At 41.1% G+C, this 23,641-nt stretch overlaps 1 protein-coding gene across 1 annotated transcript; it reads left to right on the forward strand.

Annotated features, from left to right (window-relative positions):
• Window positions 1-12,701: 12,701 nt before the first annotated feature.
• LOC127637624 (tyrosine 3-monooxygenase-like) lies at window positions 12,702-21,887 on the forward strand. Its single transcript, XM_052118778.1, is given in 11 exon segments — window positions 12,702-12,770; window positions 15,655-15,879; window positions 16,246-16,296; window positions 16,712-16,857; window positions 16,985-17,120; window positions 17,204-17,273; window positions 18,522-18,578; window positions 18,835-18,853; window positions 18,856-18,923; window positions 21,408-21,541; window positions 21,695-21,887. Coding segments are annotated over 10 exon segments (891 nt in total). The 5' UTR covers window positions 12,702-12,770; window positions 15,655-15,835; the 3' UTR covers window positions 21,861-21,887.
• The last annotated feature ends 1,754 nt before the right edge of the window (window positions 21,888-23,641 follow it).

Raw genomic sequence — 23,641 nt, forward strand, 5'->3', positions numbered from 1 at the left:
CTAGCTCAAATGTGGTCTTACTCCAGCAATTTCGTCATTACAAATGCCATCTACGTGAGTTAACATATCAGACTCAATGTCATCAAGAACAGTCTAAAAGGTTATTGTTACACCAAAGCACATTCATGTACATTTTTGAAGCCAAGTACAAAAGCAATTGGCAAAACTAAAACTAACTTTACCGTGTCAACGCAATCATTTTGGCATTTATGTGTGGATTAGATTGTGAATACTAAATTACATTTTGAAGATTTGATAGACAAACCTTTCCCAAAGACATAGTGACACATGTTTGTCAGGAGTTGGTTATGTATGCAATGTAAAGTGGAGAAAACCTGCAAGCATACTTCCAAATGTTTATTTAGATCTGACACTAAATCTTTGCCGTGAACAGGATATTAAGTTTTGAAGACAAAGTCTACATTGTAATATGTTTTGCCCTTTGTCTCATAGCTGAAATATGTCCTTTCTGTGGCACTAGCACCACCAAACAGAATCGCAAAAATAAACTATATTGTCAAAACAGCTTTCTGAATACGCCCTCTGTATGCCGTTGGTAGAACAAAAAGATAGTCCTGCTCCAACTCACGCCATTGATTGAGTAACTTTGTTGGGGCAGGTCTAAGAGGATCACTCAAAACAAACAGAGCAAGTTTCATAACGCAACAGAAACAGTTTTTACAGTTTTCGAAACTTATGAATGAACCTATGGCTTACTTATAGTTGTCTCTGCATTTTAAGCTGGGATAGAAGAAAGTATTTTAACTCTGAAAAACGTACACACAATTCAAGTGCTTAAATGCTGAGACTGCTCCATCTTCAGTGTAATTATAGTCACCAGGCTAGTGTCTGGCATCAGGTCTGTGTGTGCAATTCCACAACCCTCCATCCAGGGATCCCCAAGAATTATGGGAATCATTCATTTATAAACAATTTTGGAAATATGGGAAAAGATATGTTTAAAACATTTAAAAATGCCTAAAATATGGGCTCAATGGCTCACATTGGCATCTAATTGCATTAATTTCACATTGTTGATGATTATGAGTGTAACTGAGTCATTCTCTTTGTTTGTTTAACAGGGCTTTCTGACCTCCTTCTACCTCAAATAACAACTAAAAATCAGGAGTGGCGTCTTGCATCTTCTCCCCCAAAGGAGGAGGTTGGTGCTCTTGTAAAGGCTCTCAGGCTATTTGAAGTTTGTGTGTAGAGTGGGTGAATACACTTGTACAACCCCAATTCTGAACAAGTTGGGACTGTATGAAAAATGCTAGTAAAAACAAAAAGGAGTGATTTGTAAATTTATCTTCACCTTTTGCTATATTGAAAGCACTACAACTAAACATGCTATGATGTTTTACCTTGTGAATTTAATTGTTTTCTATTAAATGTACAGTAACTTCAAACAAGATTATTGCAACACACTCCAAAAAAGTAGGGATAGTCGAGTGTTTACTACTGTGAAACATCACAATGTCTTCTAATAGCACTTATTAAGCATTTAGACACTGAAGACACAAGTTTGTTACATTTAAAAAGTGGATATTCCCCATTCATACATTATGCAGGACTTCAGCTTCACAATTGGGGTCTTCATTGCCGTATTGAGCACTTCATAATGTGCCACACATTATCAGTTGGAGATGCTCAGGACTGCAGGCAGGCCAATCTAGCACCGTGCTAGTGGTTTGAAGTTGCCCTGCTGAAAATGCCGGAACATCCATTGAAAAGACGGTGCTGGATGGCAGTATATGCTGCTCCAATATTTGTACATATTTATTTTTGTACAATATTTGTACTGCTTTAATTGTGCCCTCAAAAATGTACGAGTTACCCATGCCATGGGCACTGACACACCCCTGACCTATACAGACACTGGCTTTTGGGCCTTACGCTGATAATAGCTTGGATTGTCCTTTTCCTCTTTGACAGGAGAACATGATGGCTGTGTTTTTCAGAAACAATTTGAAATGTGGACTTTCCATCTAAGATGAGACCGAACCCAGAGAAGTCGGCAGTGCTTCTGGACAGTGTTGATGTAGGGCTTCTGCTTTTCATAGTAAAGTCTTAACTTGCATCTGTGGATGCAGCGGTGAGTGGTGTTGACTAACAAAGGTTTACTAAAGTAATCCCAAGCTCATGTTCATGATATCCATTACTGATGAATTCTGTTTTTTAAAATGGTGATGTCTGAGGGATCAGAGATCACACGCATTCAGACGTGGTTTTTGTCTTGCCCTTTACACACCGAGATTTGACCAGATTCCTTTAATCTTTTAACCATATTGTGCACTGTAGAGGGTGAAATGGCCAAAATCCTTCCAATTTGTCTTTGGGGAACATTTTTCTCAAAGTGCTGGATTATTTGCTGAAGCATCTGTTGGGAAATTGACAAGTCTTGAATGATCCATGCTTTTGATCTAGGCTGTTTTTGGAGGCTCCTTATTTACTATAACACGATTGCCTCACCTGTTTAACATCTCCTGTTTCATATGGCCTTGTTATTTTAACTTGTCAAATTGTTATTAGTCTTAAACTGCCCCCGTCTCAACTTTTTTTGGAGTGTGTTGCAATCATCTGATTTGAAATTACTGTACATAAAAATAACATGAAATTCACAAGGTAAAGCATCATATAATGTTTAGTTGTGGTGCTTTCAATATAGCCGTCAGAAATAATATAATTTACAAATAACCTTTTTGCTTTTATTAGCATTTTTTATACTGTCCCAACTTTTTTGGAAATGGGGTTGTATTACATATTGTATATTTCTATAATATTTTCCTTTCATATGTCTCCATGTCTGGTTGTCTCTCTCTCTATAATATGCACTCACATTATGTGAAGGTCAATGCCAGCAGGAAAACCACTGGACACAAAAAACTAAACAGGCCTGTGAAAGATAACTTTCTCTTTTAGGAAGGCACTCTGTATTAAAAATATGTCGCAGAAGCTGGCAAGCACAATAGTAATTAAAAACTACAATAAAAAAGCAGAATTGTGGTGCTCTCAAAATCAGATATTTTTTTTGTGAAAATAAATGAGATTGCACACATTGTTGAAGGGCTTGAGACCCTTATGATGTGACATGTGTATGTGAGACTCACTGAAGTTAATCGCATGTGTGGTAAGGTGAGACATGCCCCACAGACATGTTGGAAGGGAAGTGTTGTTCAATTCCAGATTGTCCAATATTTTAAAGGTTAAATTTAAATACTCTTTGCTCTTTGGTTCATTTAATTCTGTTTGTAGGATAAATACTCAGATGGATTGAAGTCAGCCATTCTGTGGACAACAGGCAGTGGAATGTGATCCAATGCACATGGTGTCATTTAATGATGGCAAAGAAACTATAACTTGATTGGTTTGATAATTATAGCAATCCTGCATTTTGTGTACTGTTATATTCTCCCCTTTCCTGCAGGCACACCCGCTGCTTTATACAACTCTAAAACCAAATTAATGAGACTGGCTGTTACCTTGTAATTCTTTTTGCTCTTGTGCAAATCAATAAAGGGTGTGTGCCAAACACGCACCCACTGGTGCCACTATAAAGATAAAGCTTGGTTGTTGGGTTCTGATTTGTTGTTTTGTACCACCCTACTCCACCCCTAAAAACACCCCCTACTCCACACCTCCATATTCATTCTGGACACATAAATTCTGCCAGAACTATAATAGTTGGCTAACTCTCTATTCTGAATTTGTGTAATTGACACATAACATTATTATTATTATTATATTTATTTTTTTGTGTACTTTACAGGAGAAAGGCATTAAACTGTCCCACATTGAGTCCAGTCCATCACGCAAGAATAAAGAGTAATATGTGTTCTTCATCAGTGTGGATCCGGCTTCCTCTTGTGTTCTCTATGAAGTTGTGGATGGTCTGTGAACACAGATCAGTGGCCAAGTGTATGAGCTGTCTCACAACAACAGAAAGACACAGGGCTGGCGATTTAAAGAATAAGTTATCATTATACAATAAAAAATAAAATCTTTAGGTCCTTCAGAAAGGCCTGCTGAAAAAAAGAAACAGCTTAAACCAGCCTAAGCAGGTTTGCTGGTCTTAGCTAGTTTAAGCTGGTCTAAGTGGAATCCCAGTATGTTAAGCTTGTCTTCTAAGACACTTAAATGTCAAAGAGCAACAGAAGTGAGACCAAATGAGGGCAAGAATATGATAGTATAGAATGTGAAGAACAAAAACCTTGTCTGCAGAAATAGAAAATCACCAATTAATGTCACTATGGAGATGGATGGGGCAGACCCTTTTGTTCAGCCCCTCTTATTGGTTGTTTCCAGAGTTACATTAGTTTTATTTTTGAGCACAAACAGACTCATAGAGAGGGACTGAAATGTAATGTGTTTCTGAAGCACATTTAACAAATTTAGTGAGTCAGTTCAGCAGGGTGGGGGGCAAAGTTCAACACAAAGACTGTCAGACCAACAACCTCCATCACAATTTCACCCTCTATCCAATAAGAAAACACAGAGCAGTGGACATTTAAATGTACATATTTATGGCCTATGAGGAAAACCAGTCTGGGTCTTCAGCAGGCCTCAATTTTAGGCCTTTTGTTTTGAGGGCCTCAGGCAGGACCTCACTGCTAAACTATGTTGAGCTTAACTGTCATAAATCAAGAAGATACACAGCCATGGTTGCTATAGAGCGACATTTAGTCTCGCAGCCAGGACTGTGTTGTCACCCTCTGGCTTATTTTCCACACAATGCTTTCTGTTTACTGTCATTACATTTAACTCCGTTAACACGCTTGTACGAGTGGAAACCACAATTGATATTAGCGAGTCCCTCACATATCTGGAACTCTATAAACTGGTTTCCTGCACACAAAGAAAACATTATAGAAATCAAGACTGAAGTTTCTGTAGAACTTTATAAATGTTAAATATCCAGAATACTTGTATAGGGAAGACAAGGGTTAGTTGTCACATGGGACAGTTACTTGTCTTCTTTAGCTTTTTGGTTGTTGTTGTTGGTGGTTTCAAAACTTCTAGTTTAAAGCCACGTCCACACTAATCGATTTCACTATTTACTATTTGATCTCTCATACTTAAAGACAAAGATTTTAATATCATCATATTTTGTAATAACTGGTGCGAACACAATAAAATCATGTTAGCATACATAAAGGTTAGGATCAACTATATATTGAAGTTAGATTTATGTTTCTGCCCATGGATACCCTAATGAACAAACCAATGTTTTAATGTCATTAATTAATAATAGAGCTTTCTGGTTTGGGTCAAGGCTGAGAAAAATGTATTAAATATATATTTTTAAATACCTATGGAGATAATTAATGGGGAATATCTTCCATGGATGCTCAGCCATTGCCATGGGTGTTCAAGCGCCGAGGGTTGTGGGTTGAACGCCTGTGGGTTGAACTTAATTCTCAGGACAAGGGTATTTTCATAAATGTCAGGTTGGGGCAGGGTGTTAAATTTTTATGGGGCAAGTTGTCACATATTTTGATATTATTTAATATAATAATTAATTGCAATTTCTGTTGGCCAAAACATTTGTTTTACATTTTTACATGAATGTCTTTGTGCATCAAATTTTTTTACTATTTCAATTTTGGTTAAAAGCACTTTGAAAGACTGTAATTTGTTATTGTGACAACCAGTGATAGGTAAGTTACTCACAACAAATGTAGAATCTGTTTAATATACTGATTACTTTATCAATATAAAAATAAACACATTACTAATTGCTTTACTTTAAAGTTACTTTCAAAAATGCAGATTTAGTTTCTGCTTAAGGGGTCGTTATACTGTATGTCTCATTATATTCTTGTTATATTTCCATTGCTTTAGAAATATGTGCAATCCAAGCAATGTCCTTAAAAGTAATAAACTTATTTGAAAGTCAGTAACTGTAATCTAATTACAAGAATTTATAAATGTAATTTGTTACACTACTTTTTGACTTAAAGTAATTAGGTAATTAGATTACAGTAATTAACTAATTAGTAATTAACTATTAACTAATTACTTTGTAACACTGCTTACAGCTATGTGCTTTTACAGAAAATGAACCAACCCTTCATGAGAAATATTCACTGGAGTAAAAATTTGACATTTAGCTCCAGTCTTCCCTAAAAGTCAGATACATTTGCATTGATCCAAACACTTTAGAAAGTTGCTATATGTGAACAAAAGTGAATGAATCATTCAGTCACTGACCAAAAATATTCTACTGTCTTTACTTCTTACTTTTGGTGTCAAGACTTCCATGATTCCCCAATGACATCCAGAACTTGGATCGTTTTGCCTACAATATTCTCATTTATGGGTCCAAGCTGGATGCAGACCATCCTGAAAGACACTATGTTTGTGTGTGTTCATATTCATGCATCTTTTTGAAGTCACAGTACATGTAAGAGGGGGGTAAGGCAGAGACAAAAGAGATTGAAGGAGAACTTCTTCGTTTGAATTGTACACAAATGCTTGTGTGGGTGTACAAATATTTTAATAAAGATGTGTATAGTTTGTCCATGTGATACTAAAAACACACAGTCAGAATGGGTCAGCAGCATCACTCTCTATTCTAATGGAAATGGGTGGGGCCCCTCAAATTGATGTCATTGCTTTAATTGAGCCCCTGTAATTATAAATAATTGCCCCTTTCCAGCCATCATTAAACTGAAATGCATTCATCATGAGCAGCAAACACTCTACAAAGGCTTCATTTGAATGAGTCTCTATGGGACTGTCAAAGGCTACTAAGAGATCAGACCTAGTAGATCTAATTTGTGATAACAGCTCACACACTATAACATCGCTCCCGTGTGTCTTTAATTCACAGGGCTTTACAGACCCTGTGTACTGGGCCAGGAGAAAGGAATTTGCTGACATTGCTTTCAACTACAGCCAGTAACTATTGCCCATGTGTTCCCCTATTTATATCACCCCTCCCGCTCTCTTTTCACCCCCTCACTTTCACATGGGGTACAGAGATCATCCCCACCTCTAGCTGTTTCCCTGGTTTTTTGTTGTGCTTTCTAAGGAAAATTACCCTGCCGAACAAAAGGGGTAAATTATAGGATCCCAGCACAGTCAGAAGTGCCGGTAGCTTTGTCATCATAATTGAGATGCATTATTCACATGGCCACTACAAAGGGCAGGAGCGTTGAATGCCATGCCCCCTGCAGAAGCTCCCATTTACATATACTCTCCATCAATAATAACATCACTCATCTCTCTATAACTTAAACACAAACAGATATGACACACTGTATGAGCTGCAGTGCATGCTCAGTGCACGTAAACACCCTTGGTTTCAGTGCTATTTTGAAATACAAATATTTTAGTATCTTTTTATAGTTGTGTCAGGCTATTTCTTTGCACTACTTCACAAACATTTTACAATATAATATAAGATAAATTGTATATGGGTGATGTTAGGAATTCCTTGTCTTGTTTCACTGTTGCCCTTTGTCTGCCATTTTTGTCACCTTTGCATTCCTTAGTTTTCACTTTTGTCCCTTGTGTAGCCCCTTAGTCTCTTTGTTAGCCTTCGTGTTCACTTGTCATTGTTAAAGAACTACACTTCCCAGAATCCACCTGCCATCATCACTGCCATTTTGTTCTCACCTGTGTCTTATTCAGTCATCACTCACTGTGTATTTAAGCCCTGCTTTTTGTTCACTCCTTGTCGTTCGTTGAATGTTGTTGTTAGCCTGGTATGTGTTCCCTGCCCGTGTTTTCTAGTTTTATGTTTTATTTCCCCATTGAGGGTTTTTCCTTTGTTCCCGTGTTTTGTGTACCCGCCTTGTTTATTTTTCTAATAAAGTTTAAACTGCTTTTGGATCCGCATCTCCTCGTCTGCTTCGCTGCCTCCATTCATAACAGAACGAACGACCAACATGGATCCAGCGGTTTTACGAGCAAGCTGCCGTCTGCTCAGCCTCATGCAGGGAAACCATCCGGTGGAGGACCACATCCACGTTTTCCTCGAGATTGCGAGTGCCACCGACTTCCCTGACTCCGCCCTAGTGGCGTTTTTTCGGGCTAACCTGAAATGTGCGCTCCAGGAGCGGTTACCACCGACAACACGCGGCTGGACGCTCCACGAGTTCATCGAGGAGACTCTGCTGGTCTGCGCGTCGCCATTAACTGTGGGCGCCATCGAGGAGAACTCTGCCACTCCTCCCACAGTAATAACCCTCCACTCGCCCGTGGTTCGTCCCTTCATGCCTGCCTTGGTCAGTGAGCCTGCACGGTCCACTTCGTCTGCCCGGCGGAGGAGGAGAAGAGGAAAGGCTTCTGCTCCCCAGTCTCCGCCTGCCATGGCCAGCGAGCCAGAGCCCACGCCTGCCACGGCCAGAGAGCCAGAGCCCTCGCCTGCCACGGCCAGCGAGCCAGAGCCCTCGCCTGCCACGGCCAGCGAGCCAGAGCCCTCGCCTGCCCCGGCCAGCGAGCCAGAGCCCTCGCCTGCCCCGGTCTGCGAGCCAGAGCCCTCGCCTGCCCCGGTCTGCGAGCCAGAGCCCTCGCCTGCCCCGGTCTGCGAGCCAGAGCCCTCGCCTGCCCCGGTCTGCGAGCCAGAGCCCTCGCCTGCCCCGGTCTGCGAGCCAGAGCCCTCGTCAGCTACGGTCAGCGAGCCAGAGCCCTCGCTTGCTCCGGTCTGCGAGCCAGAGCCCTCGTCAGCTACGGTCAGCGAGCCAGAGCCCTCGCTTGCTCCGGTCTGTGAGCCAGAGCCTTCGTCAGCCACGGTCAGCGAACCCAAGCCAGTGCATACCACAGTCAGTGAGCCAGTGCCTGTCGCCTCAGAGGTCAGTGAGCCAGTGCCTGTCGCCTTGGTCGTCCTTGAGCCAGCGCCTGTAGCCTCGACCGTCCCTGAGCCAGCGCCTGTAGCCTCGACCGTCCCTGAGCCAGCGCCTGTAGCCTCGACCTTCCCTGAGCCAGCGCCTGTAGCCTCGACCGTTCCCGGGCCGACGCCAATAGCCAGGACTGACCAAAAGCCAGCGCCGATGGTCATGCCCGTCCTAGAGCCTGCGCCCCTGGAGCCTCCCGAGCTTTCCAGAGCTCCGCCTCCCGAGCTTTCCAGAGCTCTGCCTCCCGAGCTTTCCAGAGCTCTGCCTCCCGAGCTTCCTGAGCTTTCCAGAGCTCCGCCTTCCGAGCTTCCCGAGCTTTCCAGAGCTCCGCCTCCCGAGCTTTCCAGAGCTCCGCCTCCCGAGCTTTCCAGAGCTCCGCCTTCCGAGCCTCCCGAGCTTTCCAGAGCTCCGCCTTCCGAGCCTCCCGAGCGTTCCAGAGCTCCGCCTCCCGAGCGTTCCAGAGCTCCGCCTCCCGAGCTTTCCAGAGCTCCGCCTTCCGAGCTTTCCAGAGCTCCGCCTCCCGAGCTTTCCAGAGCTCCGCCTCCCGAGCGTTCCAGAGCTCCGCCGCCCGAGCTTCCCAGAGCTCCGCCGCCCGAGCTTCCCAGAGCTCCGCCGCCCGAGCTTCCCAGAGCTCCGCCGCCCGAGCTTCCCAGAGCTCCGCCGCCCGAGCTTTCCACAGCTCGCCTGCCCCGGTCTGCGAGCCAGAGCCCTCGCCTACCCCGGTCTGCGAGCCAGAGCCAGAGCCTACCCCGGTCTGCGAGCCAGAGCCAGAGCCTACCCCGGTCTGCGAGCCAGAGCCCTCGTCAGCTACGGTCGCCTTCCGAGCTTCCTGAGCTTCAGCTACGGTCGCCTCCCGAGCTTCCTAGAGCTCCGCCGCCCGAGCTTCCTAGAGCTCTGCCTCTCGAGCCTCCCAGGGCTCTGCCTCTCGAGTCTTCCAGGGCTCCTCTTGAGCCTTCCAGGGCTCTGCCTCTCAAGTCTCCCGAGCCTCCCAGTGCTCCGCCTCTCAAGCCTCTCGAGCCTCCCAGGGCTCCACCCCTCAAGTCTCTTGAGCCTCCCAGGGCTCCACCCCTCAAGTCTCTTGAGCCTCCCAGGGCTCCGCCTCTCGAGCCACCCAGGGCTCCTCCTCCCAAGCCTCCTAGGGCTCCGCCTCCCAGGGCTCCATCTCTCAAGTCTCTCGAGTCTGCCAGGGCTCCTCCTCCCGAGATTCCCAGGGCTCCGCCTCTCAAGCCTCCCTCTGCTCTGCCTCCTGAGCCTCCCACGGCTCCGCCCCTGAGCCTCCCGAGCTTTCCATGGTTCCTCCTCCCTCGGCTCTGCCTCCTGTGCCTCCCACGGCTCTGCCCCCTGAGGCCTCTGAGCCTCCAGAGCCTCCCTCAGCTCCGCCTCCCGAGCCTCCTATGGCTCCGCCTCCCGAGCCTCCTGCGGCTCCGCCTCCCGAGCCTCCTACGGCTTCACCTCTAGAGCCTCCTACGGCTCCGCCGCCAGAGCCTTTCAGGTCACCGCCTCTAGGGCCTCCTCCCAGGGGTCCTGACCCTGTCCCTGACCTGTGGCCTCCTCCCAGGCCTTCTGACCCTGTTCCCGTCCTGTGGCCTCCTTCCAGGCCTCCTGACCCAGTCCCTGTCCTGTGGCCTCCTCCCAGGCCTCCTGACCCAGTCCCTGTCCTGTGGCCTCCTCCCAGGCCTCCTGACCCTGTTCCAGTCCTGTGGCCTCCTCCCAGGCCTCCTGACCCGGTCCCCGTCCTGTGGCCTCCTCCCAGGCCTTCTGAACCTGTTCCCATCCTGTGGCCTCCTCCCAGGCCTCCTGACCCAGTCCCTGTCCTGTGGCCTCCTCCCAAGCCTCCTGACCCTGACCCTGTCCCTGTCCTGTGGCTTCCTCCCAGGCCTCCTGACCCAGTCCCTGTCCTGTGGCCTCCTCCCAGGCCTCCTGACCCTGTTCCCGTCCTGTGGCCTTCCCCCAGGCCTCCTGACCCGGTCCCTGTCCTGTGGCCTTCCCCCAGGCCTCCTGACCCAGTCCCTGTCCTGTGGCCTCCTCCCAGGCCTCCTGACCCTGTTCCCGTCCTGTGGCCTCTTCCCAGGCCCCCTGACCCAGTCCCTGTCCAGTGGCCTCCTCCCAGGTTCCCCAAACCTGTCCTTGCCCGGTGGCCAGCTCCCAGACCACCTGAACCTGTCCTTGCCCTTTGTGCCCCCTTGAACTTCCTTTCTGCCCCTCGTTGCCCCCTTGGACTTCCTGCCTGCCCTCTGCGCATCTCCTCGTCTGCTTCGCTGCCTCCATTCATAACAGGTGACTTAATTTAAGGAAACAAATGTCTTAAATGATATTTATTTAATTGCATTATTAATTCTGCCTGAAAAAAAAATGTCTTCTAATTTTTAAAAGTGTTGAACATTTAAATTGGCATTTTGGGCTCATCACCTAAACACACATTTTAACTTCCCCCTATAGTAAATGTATAAAAGTGTTACAGTAAGGGAAATTCATTTTGTATGTTTTTTAAAACTTAAAAATCATATTTTGCATTTGTGTATAATTTGTCATTTGTTAATGGAAAATGAAGCAAAGGATTTTACTTCGTGATCTAAAAATACCTTTATTAGGTGTAATGGTACCACTTTACAATAAGGATCCATTTGTTTACATTAGTTAACAATATTAGTTAACATGAACTAACAATGAACAATACTTGTACAGCATTTATTAATCTTGGTTAATGTTAATAATAATAATACAAAAAATGTAATCAAAATGTATATGTATTAACGTTAGTTAATGCATTATGAACTAACTTGAACTAACAATGAACAATTATATTTTTATTAACATTAACAAATATTCATAAATGATGTAAACAATATATTGTTAATTGTTTGTTCATGATACCTAATGTGTTAAACTAATATTAACGAATAGAAACCTTATTGTAATGTGTTACCAGTGTAATTACCAAACTAGTTTAGTATTTGAGAATTTTAATTCAGATACAACCATTTTATAATTTTATATTTTTTTTAATTATAAGTTCAATGTTAACTGACTGCTGCTATAGCTAATTATTAGTATTAGTAATTCCAGGCTTATCCACATTTTTATTTATAAAATACAGTAAACAATATTATTAAAATCACACACAGTATCAAAACTTCACATTATACCAAAATTAATTAAAGGTTGATCAAGGCCATGATCAGATGTATATTCTAATATACTTATTTTTGACATAATCCCACAGCTAGAGGACATTTCTACATCTGTAGTGTCAGACGATTCAGTAGAGCTGCTTCATAGTCATAATTCCACAGTCACATGCAGTTTAAGTGGTAGCATAATTAAATTGTTTTGTGAAATGTACTGAATTTATGTGCAGTCAAAGAAATAAATAAGAAAATCATTTTAGTTCAGATTCCAGATATTTTACTAAATAATCTTGATATAAGTGGAGTCTGTTGGTGGATGTGGGGAGATATTGCATACTTTTTCTCATGCAGCCTGCGTCATAGTAATATTACTAAGTGCCCTATAGCTAATAGCCTTTTGTATTTTGATACACTTTCAAACTAAGTCATCCTTTTCTGCTTGTCTTAGCATGAACAGGTTCTGTCTGCATCCTGTGGCCGATCTCCTCTCCGCTCATGACTTCTTGGCTGGTCTTGCCTTCAGAGTGTTTCACTCTACCCAGTACATACGCCACAGCTCCAAGCCAATATACACACCTGAACCGTGAGTACACATGCAGAGAAGATATTATAGGCATTTCATAGTCTATGTAATTTCAATGTGAAAAGTGATAACAGGAAATTCCTCTGTCACATTGGCAGTAATATAATAACAATTCATTCAGGTACAAGCTTAAGCATGTTTTATTTCCATCAGGGACCTCTGCCATGAGCTGCTGGACATGTCCCACTGTTTGCAGACCCAAGTTTTGCCCAGTTCTCACAGGTTTGATGCCCTTATATGCTTGCCACAAAAGTGCAAGTTGCAAATATGTTTGAGGAATAGGATGCTGCTGTGATTAATCTCCAATGTGCATTAATGATAGAATGTCCAAATTTGATGACGCTTTCTCTCTGATCAGGCAATTGGCTTGCTTCCTTGGGCACCCCTGATTTCATTGAGAAGCTGGCTACACTAAGTATGGCTTTAGGTTACAATTAAACCTACAGTTCATTAAAAAGCATCTTCACATATTTAGATGAATTGTTAATTATTATAAGGCATTATAAAACAGTTAAATCCAGTCTTTGTATCTGATCAAGAGGCATTCCAGGAGTGCTGATAAATGATTCATATCAGTACTTGGACTCTTTACTGTTTGTATCACTCCACTTGTGTTTGTGGCGTTCCACACTAAAGTGTAGGAGCAGCTTGATGTTGGTCTTTGATCTTTGAAAATGTTGGCAACAAAAGACCGTCTTTTATGTGTTATAAGTGAGTTAAGTTGACTTTGAGATTCTGCGCTGTCAGTCAGTGAGCATGTTAAATTGACATCATCGGCTTATCTCTCACTCAATGATCGCTCCGCTTACTGCTACACTACAGCTGAGGAATAGAGTTAAACTAACAGCATTACTGCTGATCACAAATGAGAGTCATGACAGTGTGAGTAATCACACACGCTCAGGATGTCTAGGCCTATCTGACATCTGAGTTTCTGAGAAACATATGGAGTTACAAAATGGAGTGTAACTTTCACAGAGGAGAGTACAATTTCTATAGTGAATGATTCGTGTGAACCGGCAGCCGTTTAAGGTGCCAGTACAGTGCAGGCACATGTCATGGGCTGTGGGACTGGGCAAGCATCAAATATTTTTAATACACATTATTAAACGGTGTGCCTAAAACAAATTATATGGGTGAGTGTAATGTCGCAGAAATGTTATAAACGTAAATTGTTGCCTTAGAACCCACCAATCAATAGAAACAATTATGTCACAGTGGTCAACTCCATGACCAAATTTGTTTTAAATTCAGGACTGTACTATTGCTCATATCACACAAATTAAAGATTGTTGTATATTGAGCTGAGCATGTTTATGTCCATTATTTCATACAATGAAACACGGTGCCAGAAGAGCTTGTTTTGACATACAACAAAAAGAAAAAGAAAATATTGCCAGTTACCACAGTAGTTTCAACATCATATGCCTCACATGTCATTCTTCCCACAGTTCAGAAACACTGGAATGGACAGCAGCAATTCAATCATCTGACCACCAAAGACAACAATTTTAACCTGTATGCACAAGGCAATTGTAACATAGAAATGGCAGTCTACATTCCTTAATATTACAACATAAATATTATATTACAATATAAACAAAGTTACATTAACTTTGCCAAATCTAAGTAAATTGTTGATGCTTACACTGCAGGTAGCCATTTTAGTGCAAAATAACACGTTAGTTATATGAACTTGAACGTGTTGACAAAACTTACATTTAGCATATCAGATAGCGTGACTGAAGGAAGGAGCATTCTGATAGGCTTATTCGTTTTGGTAAGCATGCTTACCTTGGCCATTTGTAGTAGCGGGCATGATTCAGTTTGAATGAATGTACAGTGTTGAACAAAAGGGCGGTAAACAATTATTTGAATCAGAGAAAGCAAAACAGAAAATGCTAATACCTAAGGGTGGTGGCAATGCAAAAACATGAATAACTGTTTGTGAATTTGAATGAAAACAGTCGTTTATATTAACAATTAAATTTAAATATTTAATTATGTAACTTATTTTCACCCTTCTGTTAGGTAAGCACTGCTTACTTTGCTTGAATGGATGGCCCGTCCACCGCGCGCGCACCCCGTAGCCTATTTATCACAAATATTACGAAATAATACAAACAAAATATCTATGCAATAAAAATCGCTGAATAGGCCTACCTAAAAGGTGCTTTGCGCACAATGAGGCAGTTTGGTTGCAGTATTTGTAATTGTATATATTATGTTATTTTTCTCGATGGTTTAGGAGTAGAGAAATAAAGATCGCTTACCGTCGAGCTTTTGCTGCTTCTTGTCACAGTTTTGCTTCATAATCACGGGTGATTTTCCCAAGCACACTCAATCAATTAAACCACGGGATGAAGGGCTTGATGATATCTGTAATTGATCAATTCCATTTGTGGAATAAACTCATATACTTCATAAAATTGAAGTGTAATAATTGAATAATTGGCTACTTGTAAAAGAGCGAAAAGATTTTAATTTTTTCTTAACTTTCGCTTCACTGTGAACGCAATTCTGCAGCCTGACTCTTTTGAAGACTTTAGAAATTGTGAACTGAAATGTTATGCATGCATTTTTATGATGTAGCCTATTTCAAGTTATCAATAAAGTTATTATTGTTATTAGTATTATCATTGTTGTTGTTGTTTTGGAGTTATTTTAATTTATCGCAATAATCGCATTTAAGCAGAAGTGGGTTTCAGTACCTTGGAGAGCACCACTATGTAATTCCTAATTCCTGCTTTTTTGTTTTATTGTAGGCTATCCCTAAAAATGTATTATATTATTGAAGTTATTGATTTAATTACATATATCCAATAAAGACCTTCAGTTTAGACCAATCACAAAAATAGAATTTGGTTTATGTACCCCTTATTACTGTATAGCGCTTGTGAAATGTGACGTGTCGGGTGCCGCTTGTGACGCATCTCACCTCAAACTGAGACGTGTATTTGCGCAGTACATTTTCATAACGTTCTGGCACAGTCGTTTATAAATTAGAGCTTTAGAGCGAGCACACGATTTTCTCCAAATTTAGGCAGAGCAGGAAATCAGATTTGGCATCGACGCAAAGACTTGAATATATTTATTCATATTTCAGCACGACTCGATGAAGACAGACAGCACTGTGCACCGGCAGAAAGCGGAATCTGACTGAGGATGCCCGGCGGGAGCGCGAGAGCATCTCGTCCTCTCCGGGCCCCTCTAGGCGCGGGGACAGCTTTGTGTTTGAGGAGCAGAAGAGCGCAAGATCACTCTGAACATTGTCTTTGCGCTCAGAAATGAGGAAAACGCGGGGTTCTTCAAGGCTGGCAAAGTCTTTGAGGTATAAGTTGCTTTTATTTATGTTTTCCCAGTTGAAAGCTTACATTACGGATCTTTCAAAACATTTTGTTCACTTTAGAAAATTGTAATTAACAGCCTATTATATTAACACACATTTTACAATGCCAGATCAGTAGATTAGACTACATTCAAATATGTATATATCTTGTTTGAAAGAATTTATACACATCTGAGATGGCATGAGGGTAAGTTAATGATGAAATAATAACATTTTTTTTAGGTGAACTATCCATTTAACTTGTATTGAACCCCAAATATTCCCTCAATGCATTAACATCAATCATCAAATAGATACATTTGTTTTAGGGAAAAATATTGACATTCCATCTTTCTTTTGTCATTGCAGCGGTGACGCTTTACCTGTAGTGGAATACACTTCAGAAGAGGTTGCCACTTGGTAGGTTTTCCTAATTTCTTAATTCACCTGGTTTGGAGCCAAAAAAAGAATAATATTTGGTGTACTGTAAACATTAAAACATACTCAAGGGGTCAATTGGGGTTCCTAACATGCCATTTGGAGATCCTCCACGCAACCTTTAAGTAATTCAAGTGCATTGAAGTACTTCCCGCATGATGGGGTTACTGAAGGAACTATTGACAGTCCTTAGAGTTCTTCAGAGCTCTTAAAGCAAATAAAAGTAAGTTTCTCAGAGAACTGAAAGGGTATCTGGAGGATCTCCAGAAGGTTGCACTGGTGTGGCAGCTGAAAAACCCTAAAGAGTTCCTTAAGAATATATATATATATTTAAGTGTCTGCTCAGAGAAGGTTAGTAGGTCAGCATAATGTAAGAGCTCTTTTTGTGATGAGGCAGGAGGGAGGTCTACAGTACTCTGGCCAGTCTCTACCCAAGTCATGCATGCAGACAGTTTCTAGAAGCCCTGGGCCAGCTGGAGAGCCAATGTTTGTATGGGGAAGACAAAATACCTCAGCTGAGAGAAGTGTCTGCATTTCTTAAAGGTAAATATTCCTGCAATCAACCTTTGTTCAGGATTTTGACACCAGCCTTTAAGGTGGATGTCACATAATTGCAGCAGATTGTGAAATTATTTAACCAGATCCTGTGTCTGTCTGTTTTTTGTTTTTTTTAGGACAGGATTTCAGTTGCGGCCAGTGGCAGGGCTGCTCTCTGCCCGAGACTTCCTAGCCAGTCTGGCATTTAGGGTGTTCCAGTGTACCCAATATATTCATCACCCTTCAGCTCCAATTCATTCCCCTGAACCGTAAGTGCAGTGACTCATAAAACACGTTTCATTTTGCAAACCTTATGCAAATAATTGATGTTGACTGTATTGCACTCTAACAGTGACTGTTGCCATGAACTTCTTGGACATATCCCCATGCTTGCAGACAAAAAATTTGCACAGTTTTCACAGGTATGGTCACCAGTGTTATTACCTACAGCTTACTGTACAATGTTTTGTATCAAACGTTACTCCAGAAGCTGCACAAATAAATCCGCTCTATCTCTCCAACACACTCTCAAGGCAAAATCGTCAGGATTCGTACGACTTTTCTAAATTTGGCTAATTCTTATGATATAGTGCGACTGCTCTCGTTTTAATTGCTACTACTTTCAATACAGCCAATGACGTCACTGACATCGTTTCCATCTAATATGTGACACTTACTTGCTTCTGTCACACACAACATCTTCCTATCATGTTTACAGACTCTACTGATCGGTTAGGATTAGAGATTGGTTTGGGATTCATTAGAATTTTCGTTGTGCAGATGGAGCCGAGTAGGTGGCGTATGCTCGCACCATAAATGCGCACAAATGGGCATTTCGCCTTCTCACACTCTGCATCAATTCGGTGTCATGCTCACATGCTAAAATGATCAATCAAGATTGATTTTTGGCCCTCCGTAAGAAAACGTTTTGGCACCTCTGCTTTAAAGGATATTTAATCAAGAAATTACAATTCTCTCATCATTTACTCACACTCATGCCATCCCAGATGTGTATGACTTTCTTTCTTCAGCAGAACACAACAAAGATTTTTAGAATAATATTTCAGCTCTGTTGGTCCATACAAAGCAAGTGAATGGTGACCAGAACTTTGAAGCTCCAAAAAGCAGATAAAGGTAGCATAAAAGTGATCCATATGACTCTAGGGGTTAAATCTATATCTTCAGAAGTGATATAATAGGTGTGGGTGAGAAAAATATCAATATTTAAGTTCTTTTGTATTATAAATCACCCCTTTCACATTCTTCTTCTTATGTTTTTTGGTGATTCAAATTCTTTGTTCAGATCGCCACCTACTGGGAGGGAGGAGAATTTAAAGTAAAAAAGGACTTAAAATAACCCACCTTAATTTCTCACCCACACCTATCAAATCGCTTCTAAAGATATAGATTTAACCACTAGAGTCATATGGATTACTTTTATGCTGCCTTTATGTGATTTCTGAACATTCATTGTTCTGGCTACCATTTACTTGCATTGCGAGGACCTACAGAGCTGAAATATTCTTTTAAAAATCTTTATTTGTGTTAAGCAGAAGAAAGAAAGTCTTGAATGGCATGATTGTTAGTAATAATGAGAGAATTTTCATTTTTGGGAGAACTATCCCTTTAATGAAATACTGAAATTTGTCACTGACTATTTTACCCTGCAGGAGATTGGACTTACCTCACTTGGGGCATCAGATGAGGACATTGAGAAACTCTCCACAGTGAGAAAATCTTCTTGGATAAATTCTAATGTATCTAAGATGATTTAGTTTAATATGGTATTACGATGAACAGTATTAAAGTAAATCTTTAGTGCCCCCATCTGGTCCTTTTTTCAAATTACATGTCTAGGAAGTAGTCTACCACAGGTCAATTGTCTATAAAGATTTGGTCATCCTTTATGTAAACAGTACAGTATATAGTGTTTTGTTTTGAGTATATATAACCTAAAGAAAAATCCCTTTATTTTACTCACAGCTTTACTGGTTTACAGTGGAGTTTGTAAGCAGAATGGAAGAGTGAAGGCTTATGGGGCCGGCCTCCTGTCCTCCTATGGAAAGCTTTTGGTAAGACATAGATTTCTTCTTTACATTGTATTATTGTTTTAAATAAAAGGCTATTAATTTATTATTTGTATTTTATTAAAATGACAACAATATATTTATGGTATTGTATATCTTGACTAAAATATACTACACCCTTTATTTGTCCTTCAGCTCTTGAGTACAACACTGTCTTGGTAAAGGACTATAAATAACGATGTATCTTTTGTTTAGCATTGCAAAAGATAAAAAAGTGAGAATATTCACTTTTTTATTATTATTATTTACTATGGTACAGGGCCGTTTCTGACCAAATGGGGACCCGGATTCAAGAATCCAAGGCCCATCCAAGAATTAACCCACAATAGAGTCTTCAAAAAAATTGCATATATTAACTTAAAATTGGAACATATTAATTACACAAAATAAATAAATAAATAACAACAAAAACATTAAAAAAAAATCTGTTAATCACCAATAAATAACTAAATAAATTATTAAATTAAACAATACATTACTATAAATAACAACAGGTAACTATACAAAAAAAAAGACCTTGCTTTGCGAGGCTCCTTATGGCTTGGGTGCCCTAGCTAGAAACATCCCTGCTATGGCATACAGGTGAAACACGAAAAATTAGAATATCGTGCAAAAGTTCATTAATTTCAGTAATTCAGCTTAAAAGGTGAAACTAATATATTATATAGACTCATTACAAGCAAAGTAAGATATTTCAAGCCTTTATTTGATATAATTTTGATGATTATGGCTTACAGCTTATGAAAACCCCATATTCAGAATCTCAGAAAATTATAATATTACATGAAATCAATAAAAAAAAAGGATTTTAAATACAGAAATGTCGGCCCTCTGAAAAGTATAATCATGCATATGTACTCAGTACTTGGTTTGGGCCCCTTTTGCATTAATTACTGCCTCAATGCGGCGTGGCATGGATGCTATCAGCCTGTGGCACTGCTGAGGTGTTATGGAAGACCAAGATGCTTCAATAGCAGCCTTCAGCTCTTCTGCATTGTTTGGTCTCATGTCTCTCATCTTTCTCTTGGCAATGCCCCATAGATTCTCTATGGGGTTCAGGTCAGGCGAGTTTGCTGGCCAATCAAGCACAGTAATACCATGGTCATTGAACCAGGTTTTGGTACTTTTGGCAGTGTGGGCAGGTGCCAAGTCCTGCTGGAAAATTAAGTCAGCATCTCCATAAAGCTTGTCTGCTGAAGGAAGCATGAAGTGCTCTAAAATGTCCCGGTAGACGGCTGCGTTGACTCTGGACTTAATAAAGCACAGTGGACCAACACCAGCCGATGACATGGCTCCCCAAACCAACACAGACTGTGGAAACTTCACACTGGACTTCAAGCATCTTGGATTGTGTGCCTCTCCATTCTTCCTCCAGACTCTGGGACCTTGGTTTCCAAATGAGATGCAAAATTTGCTCTCATCAGAAAAGAGGACTTTGGACCACTGAGCAACAGACCAGTTCTTTTTTTCTTTAGCCCAGGTAAGACGCTTCTGACATTGTTTGTTGTTCAGGAGCGGCTTGACAAGAGGAATACGACATTTGAAGCCTCAGTCTACTCCTTGTGAAGCTCCCCCACACATTTGAATGGCCTTTTCCTGACAATCCTCTCCAGGCTACGGTCATCCCTGCTGCTTGTGCACCTTTTTCTTCCACACTTTTCCCTTCCACTTAACTTTCTATTAATGTGCTTTGATACAGCACTTTGAGAACATCCATCTTCTTTTGCAATTACCTTCTGAGGCTTTCCCTCCTTGTGGAGGGTGTCAATGATGGTTTTCTGCACAACTGTCAGGTCAGCAGTCTTCCCCATGATTGTGAATTCAACTGAACCAGACTGAGAGACCATTTAAAGGCTCAGGAACCCTTTGCAGGTGTTTAGCTGATTAGAGTGTGACACATTGAGCCTACAATACTGAACCTTTTCACAATATTCTAATTTTCTGAGATTCTGAATTTGGGGTTTTCATAAGATAATAATCATAAAAATCATAAAAATTATATCAAATAAAGGCTTGAAGTATCTTACTTTGCTTGTAATGAGTCTATATAATATATTAGTTTCACCTTTTAAGTTGAATTACTGAAATTAATGAACTTTTGCACGATATTCTAATTTTTCGAGTTTCACCTGTATTAGTCTATTAGTAATTAAGTCTAGTGTAAGCTATTTGACTCCTACAAGGGCTTAAAACAGTGGTACACACTGAAAATAGTATATGATTAGATAATTTTAGTGGGAAGTTGAAAGAAACCAATCAGACCTCAAGGCATCTATCCAACTCAAAACTTGGGTGATATTTTTTTCCCCCCAAAAAAGTTCAGTTCTTGTGGAAGTACTGCAGCTCATCCAAGAGTTTATTTTGAATACATACCCCATCATTCAAAAATGTATTGTTTTCTACAAATCTTTACCACTGCCTTCGTTCAGCTGGAACTCTGACTTGCTAATGAAGGGTGTCTTTTTCCAGTACGCCCTTTCAAATGAGCCCCAATACAAACCATTCAACCCAGCAGAGACCGCAGTCCAACCATACCAGCACCAGTCGTATCAGCCTGGGTACTTTGTGTCCGAGAGCTTTGAGGATGCCAAGACCAAGCTGAGGTGGTAGTTAATGTGTTGCTTTCTCTTTTATAGGCCTTTTCACAGAGGATGTACAAGATGGTACAATACATCTTTTGGAGTATTCAAAGACACATTGCTGTATACGTTCCCTTACTAACTTCAGTAGTGCCCATTATTGCTGTCATTCCACAGGCAATACTCATCCACAATACAGAAGCCCTTCTCCATTAAATATGACCTGTACACTTGCAGCATGGACATTCTGGATGAGCCTTCTAAGATTGAGAATGCATTAGGGCAGATGAGGAATGACCTAAATATCTTGCATATAGCAATGGAGAGACTGGGACAGAAGTAAGCCAGAGTGGATGGACTATCATCTATACAGCTACCTATAAATATGAGGAATTGCACAGTTACAGTCAATGAATTCACGAGTTTGGGTACATTCTTCCGGAGTTGAAATGGATTTTGTATTTGTGTATACGTTTCAGCATCACCATCATCAAATGTATAAACAGTTATATTTACAATAATTAATGAATTTATTTTGACTCCTGGGCTGAATTTTTGCTTTATAACCTTTTTTCTAGTGTAATGTGCGCTCACTATATTTATTTAATTAAGACTAGAAGCCTGGAGGCAGGAAATGTCTATAAAAGAAGCATAACTTGAAATCGCTTCATCTTAAAAGAGTTAATTATGAATGTTTTAGGAATCATGAGTCCTGCTTTGGCTCCAGGGATTGTCAGAGCTAAAAGCCATATAGACTGAGGTGGTCACAGCAACTGATTTACAGTTTGTGGTTGCACTATGGAGGGAGTAGGAACAACTACGCAACTGTTCCATTCATGTTAAAGATTAAGCTACCAAGTTACAGCTTGTTCTTCCCAAGCATAAGCCAAACTAACCTCAACGAGAGCAGAATCCATTGAGTTCGGGGGCATATGAGGTTCTATCAATTGGCTGCCCTTCTTTTGCCTTGAACTTGTACTTAAAATCAGAATAAGGGAGAAGTAGTCAGGATATTAATGTAATAAATGGGGGAGAGTGGAGAGACGCACACATCTGCTTTCAAAAACCAAATTCAAACACTTAATCGTCTCTTGTATCTCATTTTACACACGCTCAACCCAATCCACAAATCCCTCTGAAAACCACATCTTGGATTCAAAACCACTGAGTTCAAAACAAATGCATGTTGCCATAGCAATAAGATAACCACGAAAGGTTCCAGTATAATTGTACCCACTAATCCCAAACGCTTATCATTGCACATCATAACATAGGCATTTCCATCTGCTAATATTGTCGACAATGTTAGTTTGGCATACTGGCTTATGTGGAAGGTCAGTGGGTGCATCATGTCTTAATGGCTGCCAGAACGGAGAGCTTATTATGTTGTACGACAGGCGTTCTTAACATTTTGGACTCCAAGGCCAACCCCACCCCTCCCACCTATAGTCCTAATAAAGTGCTCGACGTGGTCTTCTGCTGTTGTAGCCCATCCGCCTCAAGCTTTGACGTGTTGTGCATTCTGAGAAGCTATTCTGCTCACTACAATTGTACAGAGTGGTTATCTGAGTTACTGTAGCCTTTCTGTCAGCTTGAACCAGTCGATTGAGCCATTCTCCGTTGACCTCTCTCATTGTTTTAGGCACCATTCTGAGTAAACTCTAGAGACTGTTGTGCAAGAAAATCCCAGGAGGTCAGCAGTTACAGAAATACTCAAATCAGCCCATCGGCACCAACAATCATGCCACGTTCAAAATCACTGAGATCACATTTTGCTAATGTGAACATTAACTGAAGCTCATAAACTGAATCGTATTAATAAGTAGTTGTACTGGTTTTCCTGTCTAAAAATGAATTGACGATGTCTTTACCACTTAACTACGTGAAAATGCTAGCGAGGTGATTTGCTGTCACTCTAAATGTTTTTCCGAAACCCACAGAGGTAAATTGAACCCGGCAGATCAAATTCAGACAGCTACTACACTTTTTCATGATACAAGCATTTAATTGTTATATGTGTATTTCTACATAATTTGTCAGGATTCAACTTGTTAATCATTTTTGTTAAAATGTTTAGTTGACATAAAATTTCAAACAGTGACAGTTTGTTTTATTTCACATGTT

Source organism: Xyrauchen texanus, chromosome 45, assembly GCF_025860055.1.
Source record: "Xyrauchen texanus isolate HMW12.3.18 chromosome 45, RBS_HiC_50CHRs, whole genome shotgun sequence".
NCBI lineage: Eukaryota > Metazoa > Chordata > Actinopteri > Cypriniformes > Catostomidae > Xyrauchen > Xyrauchen texanus.